The sequence below is a fragment of the Nesoenas mayeri genome (assembly GCF_963082525.1).
Source record: "Nesoenas mayeri genome assembly, chromosome: 4".
Classification (NCBI taxonomy): domain Eukaryota; kingdom Metazoa; phylum Chordata; class Aves; order Columbiformes; family Columbidae; genus Nesoenas; species Nesoenas mayeri.
This window is the reverse complement of record NC_137540.1, coordinates 513,079-531,954: the sequence shown is the minus strand read 5'-3', so window position 1 is coordinate 531,954 and position 18,876 is coordinate 513,079. Positions and strand designations below refer to the sequence as shown.

Below are 18,876 nucleotides of genomic sequence, written 5' to 3'. Positions count from 1 at the left end.
TCCAAGTAAAATAACACAATTGCCACAACCTGTCTGCAGACCCAGCAAGCTGCTGTAACATCAACTTTTGCTTAGTAACACAGCTAGAGCTCCACTCTGCTGCCACCGGTACTAAAAGCTTGCCTTTGTCCTAAAATAAAAAGCTACGATTAAACAGCAATCTGAGTGTGTTACATGGGCTACGCAAATGTATGGAGTGGGTCAGATGTATCTTGTAGCTCCTCTGTTTGGTATTCTCACTGCAATACATCTGAATAGAAAGATGTGTGCTTTCTGGCCTTTGTGCTGTCTGGAGTCACTGCCTACCGCTCCACAGAGCTCCGGAGACTGCAATTTGAAAAACAAGCAATCAAAAACACGCTGACCTTGAATATGCTTTGGAAAAACCACAGACACCAAACAGACCTCGCTATTGTTTGCATATGACTTTTAAGGGGTAAAGTCCATGTCAGTGTGAAGCTAAAATCACAGACTCAAACTTCAGGTGACAAGTGACGGTTCAGAGAGTTTTCAGACTGCTGGTATTTGCAGCAAGCAACCCTAATTCACTTCAATTACATCATTATGGCCAATTCAAAAAAATCAGTATCTTAGGCACTTCACTACTAGTTTATTTTCAGATGATGCGGTACTGCAAAACATCACCTTCTTGTGCCCGTAACAAAACCCAGCCCCAGCAGGGAAGCACACAGTGCTTCCTTCATCAGCCTCAATGGCTAAACTCGTTATGTCTGGAGTGAAGATCGTCTGCACATTCAAACTGGGCTTGCAAACCTCTGTTTGTTCACATTTCATCACGCGGATGTTGGCCGGTCCCGCAGCATCCCACTGAGGTAAAGGCTCCGCGTGGCTCAGGTTCTGCGCTCAGCTGCTTGCTTTAATTTGCTTTTTGGGTTGGTTTTTTCCTCATTCTGAGCCACTGCCCACGAAGCAGTCGGGACGCCACAGCTCTGTTGTTCGCTGCTTTCCAGCGCGCGCAGCACTGCAGGCTCAGCCGGGGCTGCGTCCAGCTACCCCAAACAAAGTCTGGGCTGAGCTCTTCATTTTCATTCTCCAGTTCAAAGTTTATGGATTGTCACTGAGCTTTAAATGTGCAGAAAGGGCTTGAAGCACCTTGGCAAGGAGACGGCATGTGAATGTAACAACTCCTAAAGTCAGTGTGCTTGACGTGCTTTCTAGTGGGGATGAAATGAAACCATGAAAGGCTCAGAACCAAAGTTCCTTCACATTCACTATAGTATTCTGAACCAGAAAAAATATCAAATACCCCTGCACACTTGTTACAAAGGAAAAGGAAAGTTCGTCTTGGCAAAATGAAACTAAAATGTGACAAAGGGGTTTTAATTTCGAACTTTTGCTAACTTAGTTTGAATTAAACATTTTGTTCAGTCAATAGAGTTGCACTACAATCTACATAGGCCTTCAATAAAAACCATTTTTTCTAGAAAACACTCAGACTGCAATGAACTAGTTTTGCAAATCTCCTGGCAGTGGCCACGCAAACCATCTAGCAGTTCTGTCTATGGATATCCAGAACTGGTCAGTACCCAAATGTGCTTTAGGTAAATAGCAGAACAGAGCCAGCAAAAGCCTGAAATATACTCCAGAGAGCAGGAGGGTGTTAGTTACTCCAGCTCCAGCACAGACCTTTTGTTTGGCTAATGGCAGCTCCTCAGCTATGCTGATCTTGGCCCACACTCCTCTGTCTGAGTGCACTCAGGATAGAGCACTCCATACAGTGATACCCGCTACCACCCAACCCACACAGCAAAAACTGTTTGGACATGCCCATGGCAAAAACATACAGAAAGCATCTCTACTAAGGTCTCAGAAAAACACCCAGACTCCAAATCCAAACACCTCTGATTCAAGATGCACAACAAGACGCAAGTTCTGTGGCCTGACCGTAAGACAAACAGATTTGTTACACATGTCACCAGAGGGGATCAGCGGGATTTGCTCAGCTGGGTTATGCTCAGCCATCAAACCCAGCACACTGACATCGCTACTCAGGACCATTTGCAAGGCCTGAGACAGCCAGGGAAACGGCGACACAGAATGGGTCACAGCTCATTCATTCGGTGATAATGCAGAGGCTGTTGCTCAAAGGATGCAGGTGAGGCAGCTGCTCTTCCCCTGCATCAGTCCCGAGTACAGTATCGGTCAGACTGCTCGCGGGCAGCACAGCCACAGCCAGGCAGTACTCACCTGCAGAACACGAAACAGCTCCCAGTCTTGCTGAGGCCAGTGGAAATCCTTCTGCTGTCACCGCAACAGTGACAACATGCAGCAAATGAGACATGCGCTACGTACAGAACCGCCACCCCCTCACAGAGAGCCCCAGGCACTTGGAGAGAACATGGACTGCTGGTCAGTCACTGAGCAGGAGTCCTGGATTGCCATGTGGCAGGGGAGCAGAGGAACAGGTCTGGGTAACTATTGCACATGCTTGGATGTACTGGTGGCAAAGGAGTCACAGAAATGTTAGCTGGGAAGAACAAACACTTGCCCTTGGGCTCACGCCTGTGTGCCTAAACCAAGGCTTTTGCCAAGACCAGGAAAGTCCTAGACTTCCAGCTGGAGACGCGAGGGGACAGCTGGAACAGCCTCCGGGGAGGGAGGGAGGGAGCGCTGCATCTTGCCTACCTGCGGACGACCAGCTTCAGTTTCTTGTAGGACCCTTTAACCAGGGAGATGGCCTCTCTTCTGGAGCTGCTCAGCTCCACCTCGTTGATGTTCACCACTTCGTCACCAGCCCGCAGCCTGGACGGCAGGGAGTCCGCTTTGCCTCCCTCCTCGACCTGCACAGGGAGGAGAGAGGAAAGAAATGGTGAGACATGCCTGCCATGCTCTGGCTGTCACACACAGAGTTGAGCATGCACTTCTGTTGAAGGGATTAGGTCTGTCAGCCCCAAACTCAGCTCTCTCTTTGCCAGCCAGCTTCCTCAAAGGGCTGTGCTTGACTCCCCTACATTTCATATAGATGGAAGCTGGGGATCAGCTGCCAAACTAATCCTGCCAAGAAGCACTGCTTTGAAAAGTCATTGGTATTTGGAAGCAGTAAACACCAGCAAAACAGCCATGGAACACTTCCTGATAACAGTACTCAGGCATAAGCCCAAGGGCAAAGCCAGGATGAGAAGAGCTTGGATGGGATTCTTTATTGTTCAAGCTGCTGTTGGTGATCTAGCTGGCTGGTTAACAACAGCTTCTTGCTTACTGGGCAGCAAGAGAGCAGATGCACACAGGACTATGTTGGTAATGACATGTAGCACCTCTTCAAGGATTTTCAGCCAGGGATTTCAAAGCACAGTGTAAAAGAAAGTAGGCAAATGTTTTAATTTCTGAGAAAGTGAGCAGCACGCCCAAGGCTATGTAGTGGCAAACCAAAGAGGAATCTTAAGGCACTTTGTTGTGTATGGTCCTCCACGCGCACCGATTCTCCCTCAGCGTGCCAGCAGAAACACATCAAGCCTGCAAAGAAGTGACAAGGCAAAGGACAAGCAAATTTGGCCCTGGCTTTCTGAACTGCAGCCTTGTGCATGAATGCCCTACCTCTCTGCAAAGGACTAGCATAGCAGAGGGCCAGGGTGTATTTGGGTTAATGCACCGCAAATCCCCGATTTCTGGGGACTAAGGAGTGCAACCAGTTGGGAGTGCGACTGAAATAGCTTTTATTATAAAACTTGCCACCACAAAATCTGATATTCAAGGCACCTGGCAGTTCCTGTTCCCCAGAAGCCAGCAATTGTTGTGTGCCCCATACTTGAGTATAACGTCTCATGGCACGTTAGAAGTATAACCTCTCTCTTCAGTCCTTCCCCTTCCCAACATGGCCCTGAGACAACAAACGGCATCTGAAGTGAGTTGGGGCTCTGCTCGGGCAGCGGCAGCGCTGCTGCTTGCAGGGTCCCATCTGCTGAGCACCGAGACTGCACGCAGTCACTCATTTCATGCCATGCCAGGCAAAAGGTAACTGAGCCGTAACTCGGACATGGGACTCGCCACACGTAGATTAGCCAGATTTTTACCAGAACATTCATTTCTGTGTTGAATGGTGATTTCCCACAGGCAAAGCAGCTCTGTTCTTCTGAACAATAGTATTCCAGCTCATGTATCTTCTAACACATAAAATCTTGACTTCCACAAACATTAGCTAATAGATTCTCTTACCCCCCTACAAAGGCAGGTAAAAATCATTGTCGTTCATCCTACCAGGAAGTCATTCCACTGATGAATGAGTTTGTTCTTTTCTTCTTAAGAATGGATAAAACCACAGGAATGAGACTTGCTATAAAGAGCCTTGCATCACAATGACCAGGAAGGGTGGAAGATGAAACATTAGACCGTGCTGCCAGCATAAATAAATAACAAACTAAGATGCGGTATTGCTCAGTTTGTTGCTGTTCCGAAGGAAAACAGGTGGGTATCATTTCAACCACATACAATAGACTGGGATGCTATGGGTTAGATTAACCTGGGATATAGTCAACAGAAGGGATTTTTTTTTAATTGATTGATCTTTTGTTGTTTACATCGTTATCTATTAATAATCCTTTAGCCTTCTCGGCTGTCTGTTGCTTAGGTACAGTTGTCTCATCTATTCGTCTGGCGTACCCTGGATGCAAATTCCTGAAGGTTTCTGAAGGAAAGACTGACGACAGCCCTGTGACCTGGCAATAGAACTCTGGGAGTCAGAAGAGGCTAAAAGAGTCCCGGGTTTCCATCCGAAGCCCCGAAACAAGGCACTGCCTCGCAAAGCCAGGCTCCCGGGCTCCACGTTCATTTCTTCTCCCTCAATGCCTCTGAAAATATTTGTGTTTAAGGAGTGGCAATATTTCAAGGAAAGGACTGAATGATTCAAACAAAACAAGCTGCACTATAAACACAAAGCTCTATCTCTACTGCTTGTAACAATTACCAACAAAGCAAACAGAGCTCAGCGTACACATCATCTACTGAAATGAACACCTGCTTCACGGGGCCAGGCTGAGCAAAGGCAGGGCTGGGACCTGCTGCTCCGCGATGCCCTGGCGGCTCAGGAGGGAAGGCGCCTGCAGAGCCGCGCAGGCAATAGGCAGCCGGCCGCTTGTGCCAGCGCTCACCTTCCTGAACAACCTGCTCACCCTGGGAGACAAACGAGAGGCCAAGTCTCGAGCTGTTCCCTCAGCCTCAAGTGGTTCTGCGTGCTGCCCGTCAGCAAGGGCAGAGCCAGCAACACAGTTGTTCTACGCGTGTAAGTTGTGTTGGAGCAGCTTGAGCAGTCACAGAATCGTCAAAATCATCCTCAACACTCACTTGCGCCAAAAATGTAATAGCCATGAGCTACGTGAGCTAGTGTAAGAGGTCACTCGACAGCCAGTAAGAGCCCTTCCCTGCCAAGGTGGCCTCTCCCGAAATACACCCGCTTCAAAACGCCTCTGACGCAAACCCACGTCCCTCAGTTGCCTTTACTGCAGCAAAGCCTTCCCTGCCCACTGCCCTCCCCTCAAAAGCCCCGGGCCACCCCGGCCCTGCTTTGCATTCACCATCCACTCCATTTTCTTCCATTAGAGGAGGCTTCTTGTCACTCAATAGATGTTGCGGCAGACTTTGAACCCATCTGTTCTCCCTTTTTTTGGCTTACTGTAAAAGCAACAAGTTGCTTAAGCAGATCACCAAGGATACATAAGACTTATTACTACTGTCTTTTGTTTGGCTTGCTATGGTTACTGTAGGTTTAGAGAATGCTGTCTAACTGAGATCCTTTCTTGATTATTTTAAATAGGTTTTCTTTATTTATTTCTCTTTTCTCTGCGTCTTTCTGTGAGGGGCTTTAGTAACAACAAATTCTCTGTAGCTCTTAAGATGGATCGTTCCATCTTTGTGTTCATTGTATTACAAATGGCACGAGCGATTCCTAGACTGTAAACCTAATGGCCGAGGTTTCTCTATGAAGAAACCAAGCAAGGAAGCAAACACGTATGCACAGCATACGCAGTACCCAGGGAGAGCTGTGCCGCGCAGGCGGGTGCAGCTGCTCGCGACACCGGGACGTGCTCTGCGAGGACCGGCCGGCTCAGCTGCGTGTCGGCAGCAGCAGCAGTCGCAACGACAAACCGCTGCCCTTTTCGTGTCAGATATTGCAACGGGGGGAAGGGAAGCACCACAAATGAACTGCTGGAGATGGCTGTCCAGAATTCCTGAGCTGCAGAAAAAGGTTTTATAGGAAACGACAGGGTGAGAGAGGGAAAAATATTTGTTCCACAAAGGAACTGAGAGAGGTCGCTACCTCTGCTACACAAGATCTGACCCACCCAGGAGAGATACAGAATAACGCTCTCCACTTTGCACCCCTTATTTTCAAACATTTTCCTGGAGCTGGTTTTGTTCTTTCCAGTGGAACGATGCATTGCCAGCGAATCTGGGGTTCGCCTCTGCCGGGGCACTCACCGGGTCATCAGCACTGCTGCAACCCGGGGAAAAGGGCCAAACCAGCTGAGGATCTGAGAGCAAACACAGGGAAACTGACTGTCTCCTCTTCCAAATTCAACAGTCAAGATTTTAATCACCTCCCAGTGTGCAGACTGGAGCACCGGCCAGGTGAGACAGGTGCGCACCGCTAGGTGTAACACAGCACCCCAGAGCAGCCGCACCACGCACGCACAGCAGCGCACACAGCCAAGCGCGGCTTGCTCACTGAACTCCTGCAGTACCTGATTGATTCGGCTTCCTGTTGGAGGTTTTTAAGCCCCTGGGGGAGTTCAGAGCGGGCTCCCAAACCTGCAAAGGACGCTGCAGAGCTGCTGAGCAGCCCCAGGGCACACGCCGCTCCCTCGCTCAGACCCAGTGCCGTGTCACGAGCCGGGGCAGCCAGTGTCTCCCATGCAGCACACAGACATTCTTCCCCATTGTCCCCAGCCTCTGTGTCAGCATGATAGAGCAGTTAAGACAATTCAATCAAAAAATAGTGAAGTCAAAGGTCTCTCTCTGGAGCCGTGTCTCGGCTGGATATCCCCATCCCTGATGCAGACACGCACCTCCAGAGAATTCATCTAGTGACATTTACCCTGAGCCAAAGAAAAGTGTTTCCAAGTTAGTTATTGTTTTATTCTGCAGGGAAGTGGGAAGGAATTCTTTCTCATAGTGCTCTGGATGGTTCTACAGTAACATTTCTGCTCCCATCTTCAAAGCATGGTAGTGGAGACACTGATTTATTCCAGGTAGTCATACAAGGTGTACACAGAATGAATTCACCTTGAGAGGCTGAACTTTATCCAGTAGAAGAACAAGTTAAACGACACGGGTTTGAAGGGTGAGCAGCGCTATGAAATTTTTCTGGCACTTCCAAAAAAAATCTGTTATTTAAGACAGGCAAACAAACATATTTTCTCCCACACTCAGCGTGAACCATGTTAACAAATATATTTACTTGGCTTGGAGCAAGACCCAGCCCTTATCATTCACAGCTCTGACACTTCTGGCATCTCCAGGCTTATTTTCACAGGATCACAGAATGTCCGGGATTGGAAGGGACATCATTTTCCACATAGTGGGATATTATTTTCCAGATACTACATCAGCCAGGCACCACCGTAAATCCAGAGGGGCATTTACTCACCAAGCTGGCAGTGCCCCCAGCTCTGATGTTAGCATTGTGACAAACCCCGCGGTATTTGTCCCCATAGGGAAGGGTCAGGAGCCCCGGCTGCGCCAGAGCTTCCCAGACGGCTCACGGCTCCTCTGCAGCGTGTGTGATGAAAGCTGGAAGGAGCAGGAACTACTTATGTTTTTTTCACAGGAGGGATTTCAGGCAAGCGAGTCGTATTTACCCAACCTGAAACCCGTCCAGGATGCCGTGTGAAAACTGTACAGAGCCTGTGGTACAAAGGGGACCAGGATCTCGCCTTTTCTGGCTATTCCCCAAAGCCAAACCGAAGCCCATGCAGCCGCAGCGCTGCCTGTTCTCCCCCAAGCACTGCAGATGGGAATGTGGCGGTACACTGCAGAGCCCCCATCCCAGCGCGGACAGACTGCCCCAAGGACCGGGACCTTTCCCAGCATAATTTACTGAGGGGAGCAAAGCAAAGCAGCTTCGGGCACTGAAGCAGCGATCCAGCTGCAGAAATACCACTGTGACCCAGGCAGGATGGGTGCAAGCGCTGACAAATGCGAGGATTGAAGGTCATTCCTAGGACTGCCCTGCAGTCCAACACTTCCACGCCTTCCTGCGTCCCACAGGATTGCTTCCTGTCCTGGGAACAAGGTTAATCTCAGCAGTCGGCCCTTCCGCAAAAACTGGCACGAAGCGGATGGAAAACAGATTGCTGGCTTCAGCCACAGGAGATAAGGAGACCTGCTTGGATGAGTGTGCGTCTGACTCCTCCGGGTAGCTCTCAGCTCCTAAGCCAGCGGAGGAAAGAAGGCTTAGCTCTTAAGAGAATTTTCCATCTTCTTAAGCAATGAACTTTTAGGCTCCCACAGAGATTTTTACATATAAAAGTAGAAGAGGCAAGGGAAATCAAGTCTCCTTTCAGCTAATGCACAAAAAAGATGGACCTAACACTACAGCTTTGACACAAGGCCTTCAAGAAGCCTCCAGGATCTTTTCTGTAAGAAGCAGCAAAACTAACAATGAATTTACTCCACCCCACTCCATATATACAAGACAAAGAACTAACCTGTGTTTGCTCTACGGTAACACCTAGAGCCGTATCAGCTCCCTCTGCAGAGGGATGGTACAAACACGTTATCACGGCCAGCTCCTGAATAAAAGCACCCATGTGCACCTGAGCCACAGAGCCGCTGTGGAAAGGCAACGTTCGCCCTCTGCAGCGCTGGAACCCGCGGGACCGCTCTCTCCTGCTGGCTCCCCGCTCCCTGTGTGAGCCCAGCTTTTGTGCAGCAATCCTGCCCGCAGCACACACCCCGTGCACACGGGAATCCGAGAGCCTTACTTCTTTGTTCACTGTTTGTTTTTTGCAAACAATCCATTCCATGCGTGCCACAGAGGGTATATGAACAGGTGATACAAATACGAGGCCTGGAGCACGTTAACTTGCTCCTGTTTGGTCTGCAGCAATTATCAGGGCGATATCGGCTCAAGGGGCTGCAAGAACTCATTCCCCGCTACCCTGGTGTATCTGACGGAGCACCCAGAGCCACGGCTGCACAGGTCTGAGAGTTAACGTTTGCTTTGCAGTGTGAGAGTTACAAATAGCTGCTTGTCAAAGACCCTGCCCCAAGCACACCCAAGGTTTCCGCAATCAGGACTGCTTTAGGAGTCCGTCTGAGCCCTACAAACCCTAGGATTTGGGGTCAATGGCACCAAGTGCTCCCTGAACCTTTTCCCTTGCCATCTCCAAACAGCCCTTCTTGGGGGCTGCAATGTATCCCCCAAACTGTGGGATGTCACGAACCAACACCCCCTCATGAACCAAAACGTAAAACGTGCAAGAACGGGCCCACCTCCAGAAATGTCACCTTTGAGTGCAAATGGACAGGCACAGGAACATTTTACTATTGCTCTGCTGTTTGCCGTTTCTTTTGCTTTGCATACTCTCTTCTGACAGCAAGACCTTACATACCCTCCCTCCCCGTCCTTGCTATCTAGGACAACAAACCAGTCAGAGATGCAAAATTCTTTTTATTACCTACTCTAAGGGCAATTTTCAACAACATGCAGCCCTTGCCTTGCAGTCCTTGTTAGAGGAGGCTTTACAAGCCCCCTCAGACCTCTCTACCTCTTTTCTCTACTTGCTGTTATGAGCTATATTGCCATAACCCCTAGGGGTTGTAGCTTGACATGAGACTTTCTCTGGATTGTGTCTTTTTGGGGTAACTGGATAATATTTCCACCCAAGAAAACAGGGCTGAGATGTACACAGCTGTGGTCGGGTCAGAGAAGAAAGGAGACAACCAGCAAGCTCTCAAAGTGTAGTTGTTGAGGGGCTTTTTCACCACGATTAGACAGCGAACATCCTGCCCCGGCACACTGCTCACCTGAATTCAAAATACGGACGCCAAGAAAATCTGCCCTGCGATCAGGTAACTCCATACATTAGGTAAAGCTAAACCTAGAGGGTTTTCTGGCTACTGAACAGGTAGTACTTATCCTTCCTGGAGACAGATCCTTGGCCCAGCACAGCCACTCGCTGCTTTTGATGTTTCCCACTTCTCTTGCCCCTATTTCCCTTCCCCAGTATTAACGCATTTATCATACCTGTTATTATAAACAGCAATAATAATAGTAATGACAACAGTAATAATGATCCTCAAGAACTTTCCTCCCATTAGCTAATTTGACCTTTCAACGCCATGGGAAGACAGCAGGAAGTATTGTTCCTAAATTAGAGAGGAATAAAACCAGCAGCAATGTTGATGTAACTTTTCCCGGGTCACAGAAAGAGCCACACGTCAGCATGGAGCTGCAGCTGCCTGCCGGGCCATGCTGTGCTGATGCCAACCGAGACTCCCTCCCCTTCGCCATTTCTACCATGTCCTCACCAGTGAGACATTTCCCTCATGGCAACTTCCCCCTTTCTGCAGCCAAGCAGAACTGCTCTTGGATAGCCTTCCATCTGTATTTTGGCTCCCCACTTGTCTCCATAGTTTTAATTCTTCTCTATTTGCTGTGGTTGTCATCTCCTCCATTGTGTTCCGTTTCAATTTCTTTTACGCTATATTCTGCTCTTCATCATGATCCTCATTCCTCCCTGAGCTTCCTAACACAAACTAATAACCACTAAACGGTCTTTAACCAAAAGGAAGACAAAAAGATGATGCAGCAGAGCCATGCTTGGTGAAGCGACCGGTGCTCCCGCCAGGCATCCAACAGCTGCCATGGGGATCCCTGGATTGAGTTCTCGCTCTTTTTAATGAGAACCAGACATCAAAATTTTTAGGCACTCTTTGAAGGTTAGAGCAGCCAACAGCAATTAAAGCACAGCTCAACATCAAGAGATGTGTCCTTGAGCGCAAGACAGCACCGCTAACGTCCCCAGGCCATGAGAAAGTGATGCTACTGGGATCTGAGAGGTAGCTGGGCCAGTTTATCCCAGCACAGCGGCTCGATGTCTTTTGAATCGCTGCCAGGTCACACACGCTCCACAATAACACAGCGAGAACTCCCCCGGACCAGATAATGGCAACAGTGCAGCTTAGAGCCACGGTGCCGCTGCAGAAGAGGAATTTTACAGTCCGAGCCACTGTCATCACATCGCACTTGGCAAACCCTTTCTTTATTCCCCAGCCTTCCATAATTATTTAAAAGTCTTCTCAAGCGAATTTAGTGCCCACGACAGATGCCAGACTTGCAACCCTTGAGATTCCTCTTCCTTGCCTACAGATGGGCTTGCCGCCCTTCTCCCCACCGCACCTCCAGCGTGCTTAACCCTGCAGTGAAGGACAAAGCCTCCTGGAGACAAAAGGAAGGCTACTTCTCCAACATGCTCAGTGCTGCTGCTGAGAAGGCCAGCTCTAGAGATCCATGCAGCAGCTACTTTTAAAAGACGGGTTTTGTGCAGCAGAATGTGGGAGCACACTGCACCATATGTGTGGTAGCACACCGTACACAGGCACGCTGTCTGTGTGAAGAGCACTTCATGGCACCATCCATCAGTCTTCTCCCCCACATGAACACACTAAAAGAACTGCCCCCCAGCATTTTCTGTGACACTGCTGTAACCCCCAGATAGTAAAGGATCACAATCAAATCCTCAGAACTGATCAAAAGCACAGGAGGGAGCAGAGCAATATGTTTCAATTTCATACAAGAATGAATATCTGAAAATCAAAGTGTCCGTGTACCTCTGAGCGGCACCACGTACCGCTGTACACCCTGCCTGCACTGCCCACAACCCCGCGCCTGGCTGCGCACTAGAGAGCCTGCTCCCATGAACCGGGCAGAAGGTGTGCAACCTGGGCTGAGCCGTTTCCTAAACAGGGTCCTACCAGCTCACCCAAATGGAAACGAGTGGGGGATCTGGAAAGCCTGTCCGTGCTCAGGCATGGGGGATGTCTCTCAGGGCTCGGTGGTCCTACTGAGAGCGGCAGGGAGATGGAAGAATAAACTCTGCTCAAAGCCTTCCCCCTGCTGCCACTATTCCTGTCCCCTGCTGCCACTATTCCTGTCCCCTGCTGCCACCCCGCGGCAGCTGGAATGGCAGGGACAATCGCTTTTCTCTGCGGGACTCGGCAATGAGGGCTGCGCTCCTCATGATGGGCTGAAAGAGCAGCTCATGCGGTGTTAATGAGGAGAGGAACGAAACCCTGCCAGCCCAGAGCCGGGCCTAAGCCTGACCTTCACTCTTCAAACACATGGGTAGCTCTGTTTTCAGTAACATGAGTTATGCACGAGTGGCAAATTAATCTGAAAGGCCATCCAGTTATCACTGTTGTCATGAAAACAGAGCAGTTGCTGCACTTAAGCCAGAGTGAATATCTCAAAGAGTCAAAGGCAGATGCATGGATAAATTTTATGGTGTGGGAAAGCAAGAATAAACTGTTAAACAGCGGCATTTACCTTATTTCTTAATTTAGATTTGGAAACGCAGTGAGACTCACCAGGGAATGCTGCAGTCCCCTAAGTACCAAAGGAGAGAAGAGGGGTCCTGCCCTCCAGCCTGTGCCCATGCTCTCTCCGCAGCTCCGCAGCTCTCCCACGTTTTTGCTCACAGCACTCAGCCTGCTGGGTCAGAGCACGTTCTCTACCAGTTTGTCCTGGAAGTACCTTAGGCTGCTAAACACTGGATAATACGCATGTTAACAAGCGCTGAATTCATTTTGTTTGGGCTCTGTGTCAATTCTTTAACTCGTGTCCAAGAGGCCAAGAGCCCCCCCAGACCCCTGCCCAAGTGTCAGCCTAAATGTCCCCAACCTGTGCATGGAGCAGTTTCTGCCAGATCAAGAAAATGCTGGAGCAATTCTGAAAGTAAGATGATAAAAGCAGGCTTAGCTAGTGATTAGCAAAGCATTTCACAGCAATACAGGAACTTGCTTGTTAATATTACGCTGCAGATGTGGACAGGAATGATGCAAAAGCAGCCAGGGTATGCAAGGAAGCACGTTTGTTCTCTTCTGCCTTAAAAAATTCCCCTCAGATGTGAGTGAGAGGGAAAGGTCGTTCCTAAAGCTACTCTCACAACAGAAAAGCAAAGTGCCTGCTGTGTCCCTTTTACATGTATCCTGAGAGATGATGCACAGGACAAGCTCCTAGGCCTTACAGAGCACAACGTTTGTTTTCCTAAGGTCCAGCCTTTGTCCTCTCAAGAGAGCAGTAGTTTTTCCTCCTCTATTTTGTCCTGTACCAGCAGCGCTGAAGTTCATTAATGTATGCACACAGCACCTATCCCTCTCCCTGCCTGAGTCCTCTGAAGTAGCCACATCTTTCTCAGAATTGTCTTATCAAGCCCTTTATTTAGGGAAGGTGATTTATAGCCGTGCTTCCACGCTCATTCCTTTATCAAGCCAAATACTTCTTGGCAGAACTATTTTTAGGCACAGCAGACACATTAATGAGTTCAGCTGCTGTTCAGGTGGAGCCCGGTCCAAGTCCTCCGAGCCAGCGATGCCGTTAGGTGCTGCGGAGATGGAGGAGGCAAGCACACCTGGAAGAACAGCCGGCACGCTGCCCGCTGCCTCCTCGCGGGCGGGAGAGCTCTCGCTCTTACGCTTGCCTTTTGAAACTGCTTTCTGTGTGACTACAAACCTCCATGCACAGTCCAGACAGCTGCTGACTCAGCAGAAGCCTATACTCACCCCTCGCCCTGCACCCGAAATGCAGGGTTCAGACCCACCGGCATGATATGTAAATGCTTTTTAGAGTAAGGCTTTCACATTCTTATTTTACCATATGTGCCAGTGAAAAGTCCACCATAAGCATGTCAAATACAAACTGCAAACATTCATTCCCTTCCTGCTTTCTCCTCCACTTGGCACCATTTCCTGGTTTCTCACAGTTCTCTCCGTTTTTTTGCTGCTCTTTTGTTTCCAAAAATGTCACTGAAAATAAACTGATAGGACAAACAGCTACGAGATTCCCACTGACACGGGCAATGTGAAATGACCTGTTCGGCCATCAGCAGCGGAAGGCCCTTGATCTCAGGAAGGAACGAGACTCCCAAGGCATGTTTCTGATGGGCACTGCTAGGCTTGCTCCAGCTCCACACCTAAGCAAGGACAGCGCCCAAAACCTGTCATGACTCCTGCACCATGAGAGGCCTCTGGGGCTCGCCTGTGTCCTCCCTTCTCACGCGTAGAGCTGGGTCCCGAGGGATCAGCATGTCCCCATGGTGACGTATGAATGCCTGTGGGCTCTGCTGGACCAAGTGCAGGGAGCACTTTACATCTGAATATTAAACGACCCTTTCCATTTTCTTGGCTTCAGTCTTAAGCACCGAAAATCATATTCCTGCTTCATGCACAACAGGAACAGTCAAGAGCGTCGCAGGGCCCTCGCTCGCTGGCAGACGCCGAGTCCGTCTGACCGTCAGGCTGCTCAGAGCCTTTTCTAAATCCACTCGACTCTTTGTACGACCAAAACACCACCTGAACGGGGCACAGGGACTCACTGTTTACGCAAGGCGCTGGAAACTTCACTCTGGCATCCTGGGGATGGGGAGGACAAGAAAGGGGAGGGGAGCAGAAATACCTAAAAGGAAGGAAATGTGCCTGCTAAAGCCAGTCGGTACACACTGGCTAAATGACATTTCGTTAATTGCCATAGCTCCAGGGGCTGAGGCAGCAGGCACATGTTTTTATAAGCTGAATCATACATTAAAGAAAATCCCAGGACACTGCTGTAAGAGCAGAGGCATTAGTGGTAGCTGGGACGCTGGCCAAATTCCAGAGAAGGTAACTACACTCTTGCCCTGCGCTCTCCCTGCCGCTTCAATGAATGTGGTCAATTGTGTCAGCTCCGAGTGGCTCCGCAGCACCCCTGGGATCAGCCACCGCATCCACAGCATCCCCGGGATGTCATCGTCACTGAAGGAATCTCTCAGGAATTTAACAGGTCCTGAGAATGATGAACATGTCCCTTCTGGTAAACAAGTTTGCAACAACAGCTTTGAGTCAAAAAAGCTGCAGAAAACTTCAAGATTGCGTAAATGTTCTAAGAGGAAAGAACAAAAAGTACGCTCCAAACCTCGAGGCAGAAATCTTGTGGCAGACATTGCTTGGGCTGTTTGGAATTGGTTTAACTCACATCCTTCTGGGGACCTGACCAAGCATTGCTAAAGTCACTATATGTGGATGACGACTACACAGAAGTATTTTGCAGACACAGTCCTCCCGTTGTAAGAGAGCAATGACCATGCAGTGGCGCCCTGCAAGGGCTTGCAATGGCTATTTCACTCCGCTATGGCTAGTGACGGCCAGCAGCAGCCCTTCCTCAGGGCTTCCAAATCCAAAGGAAGCCCAAGGTTTGGGCCTTGAAATGTGCAGCAGCCTGTGTGTAACAGCCCAGCCCCGCGCCCGACAGCAGCCTGGCCCTCCCGCCCCGCAGAGACCGTGTGAACGCGGCGCTGAACTGCTGCGCTTCACCTTGTCCTTGCCAGCCACGCTGTGTCTCTAATCACATCTTGTAGCTTCAGCATCCAACCACTGCTGACGTATCTTCTGTAGTTAAACCGAAGGCACTTAACATGCAATGCAAAACATGGAGCATCAGGACTGGCAGTGCCTCACTGAAGTTCCCCACAAAATGTCTCCCAGACAGTTAATCTAATAAACTTCCACATATAATGAACATTTCCTCAGCTCTGTCTGCAGTCATTAAACCTGGCATATCGTCCTAGCGCACAAGTGGTAAAATGCCGATGTCAAGACCAAGCCATGAGCTGACTGTGTTCTGCTCTATGTGCCTATTTTCCAGAGCTGATTATTTTTCCGCTGGCTGAGTTTCAGATGTGAACTAAAGTGATTAATAAATAAAAAGGCTCTTATCCATTGCTGTGCCCACAGTCCCTAAACAGTTTTGCCCTGACGCTTGCCAATAAAGTTGTAATAGCTCATAATACATGCTTCATCACCTCAAACCTCACATCACATCCAACTGTTCATTTGAGTAATAAAGGCAAAACTCGTTGCTTTCCCTAAGCAATGGACTTGGGGAAGGAGAGGACACCTTGGGACTAACAAGCAGTTGTTAACCTACTGTGATCAGAAAAGAAAGGCACACTGCTCTTTTGTGGCTGCCGTTTGCACCGCATGGTCTCCATGTCAGATCTGTTCCCTTTGAGTCACAGTCCGTTGGTTCGAGTGCCAGCTCAGCGTGCCTGAAATACTCATTGTCATGGTTCCATTTCACCCACCGTTATCCCAACCACACTGCTGCAACGGGCACAAACGCCAGCCTGACTGAGAAGGCAGACCCAAATACAGCCAGGTGACCTGCAGGTCTATTACAACTTCAGATATGGCTTTTCCCCAGCTCCATAAGAAATTAAGACCCTGATGACACTGCAACCCTACTGCTATGGTTTAAAAGCTATTATTTAAAACAATGAGTTTTGCCCAAATACAATATGTTTAGGTGTCTGCTGCCGTTTGAGACACTCTAGTATCTCATACTGTTACAGTCTCACAAACGCCTCTTATATTCAGAAAGTACAGAGAGGAAACCAATGCACAGCAACATAAAGGCCCAGATCCCCAACTGCATGCAGATGAAATCAGTTAGGCACCAAAATACTACATGTATATAAAATTCCTTATGGATTTAAAAGTACTATGAGAACAGAACACATTTCTAAAATGAGAATTTGACTATCTGATTCATAAGGAAAAAAACCCTGCATTCAGGTCACCTAATAGGAAAATGCATTAATATCAGTTAACACAACGTCCAAAAACACAGCCTGCATTTTAAAATCTAGTGGTTCTGGCACTGTCTGGCTCCGTTATCCCAGCAGAAGGTTTAGAAGGTGCCGGAGGATTCGCTGGGCTCAGGGAACTAAAGCCACACAGCACACTGAGTCAAGCTCCCTGGGTCAGGTCAACTGGACTCCGAAGGCACTGGAGTTAATTGCATTCCCTTAGGCTGGAAACATACCTGTGCACAACCACCCAGCTCCTTTTCTCGGCATGTTTGAACCCCATACATAAAAAGAAACAGCAAGTACTTTCAGCAGACGAGGTTTTTCTGTGCGCACAGGCGGAGGGCTGTGCCAGAGCAGCAGTCATCACGGCCGCGTCACATCCTTGGTGGCCTGCGATCAGCAAAGAAACCCAGTACCAGCCGCCTTGGCACAACGCTAAGAAAAAGGACCAAACCACCGCTTGCCAGTGCCAGTGACCCCAGTCACCAGCAAACCACCTTCTCTCATCAGAAAGCACAAGCTCCCGCTGCCACCGTTATTCCCTGAGCACCATGAGATCATAACTTACAAACAGTTGTGGGGAGCCCAGATTCTTCTTCTCCCAGACGATATTTACTCAGTAGCTTTCACAAATGCCCAGGGACAAAGATGAAGTGCTAAGGAACATCCCGCGAGTGCCATTCCAGCCCACAGTCACCCTGCCCGCCATCCGCTCCCTGCACCCCACACCGGCTGCCCCTCCAGCGCTCGGGTTCTCGGGGACACTGCTGCGCTGGGCCATTCCCGCTTTGTCTCTCAAGTGCCAGGCTCAGAGACGCGGTAGATGGGATACATGGTAACGCTGATACTGGACGCTGCTTGTTCACTACCTCACGAGGAGGAGAAAGAATCATAGAGCAATACTGCCAGCTAATAAAGCAGACCCTGGACACTTATTACAATGCAGATTCGGTTACCCTATCAGGCATTCTGCAAGTTTACATATACCTAAACCGTGAGAGGAATGACTTAAGACACACAGGAATACACAAATGCGATATTCATATGGTTAAATTGTCCTTTGTTATGAATGAATCAGATGCAAGCAGAAGCGAGGCTGAGAGCCCCTATAAGTTACCTGGGTATTCAGAGTCAATACAGCAGAAGACAGAGCTGAGGTACATAACCTAGTGTTTTCTACATAACAATAAAGCGTGCACGAAACAGCAAGAGCTGGAAAGCACAAACACTGGCTTTAACTACCATGTGTCACAATGCATGCCGCCGGCTCAGCTCATTCTGTAAAACTGACTCTTACAAAATACTCTTGTCTAATAGGAGTCATTACAGCAGTTTTTTGCACTGTAAAGACACACGCTCCATAGCGCAGCCTGAGAAACTTTCCCTTTTGGAACCATTTTTCCAGTGATGTAAATATCACCTCTGTCGCTTGATCACATTCCTTTGGGATCTCTCACAACCTGCCCTGCAAACATGGAAGGGGCTCATCCTCAAGCAAATGTCTTTCTCCCTTGGGACAGCAACAAGAAATGCTTCTTGCCAGCCCTGCTTTTCCGAAGGAACCACAGAAAGCCTCTCTGAACAAAAACCCTGCAGCTCTTTATGTGGGTGGCAGAAGAACGCATTCATCTGAATGACCTGCTGCGTCTATTATTTTCATTGTGTATTTTGCCTATCTCCTCTCTGAACTGTTAGTTCAGGGCTGAATGCGCTGCTGAAGCTGTGTATGAAACTCTGTTCCAAGACAGTGCCACTTCTAGTCTCGCTTTCCTTCTGCTGAACTTCTATCCCTAAAAAAGCCAGTTTTCTAAGAACAAACATACCAGGGCACCCCACTCTGGTTTTGCTGGTGTCTTTCCTTAAAGAGCGGGACGAAGCAGGAAAATCCCCCACAACTATTGCAAGCAAACTTTCCAAAAGACCCGGTTTGAAAGACAGCTGGGAAATTATTCTCTCCCAAAATTTTGCTGAACCTTACGCCTGACCTTTATGCCTAACACTACCTACCAGAATTCCTGAGTCTGTCCTTTGCGACAGAGCAATATGCCTCCTAGAATGAGTTTTGTACCCTAGAGAA

The 18,876-nt window shown here is 48.9% G+C and overlaps 1 protein-coding gene across 1 annotated transcript in view; it reads right to left on the bottom strand.

The window, feature by feature from the left end:
* SHROOM3 (shroom family member 3) overlaps window positions 1–18,876 on the bottom strand; it is a gene marked incomplete at both ends in the record, with an annotated part of 118,584 nt that overhangs the window by 83,877 nt on the left and 15,831 nt on the right. The window contains one exon of the mRNA XM_080343723.1: window positions 2,647–2,801. Coding sequence (XP_080199849.1) covers window positions 2,647–2,801 — 155 coding nt within the window. The remainder of the gene's footprint in view (window positions 1–2,646; window positions 2,802–18,876) is intronic.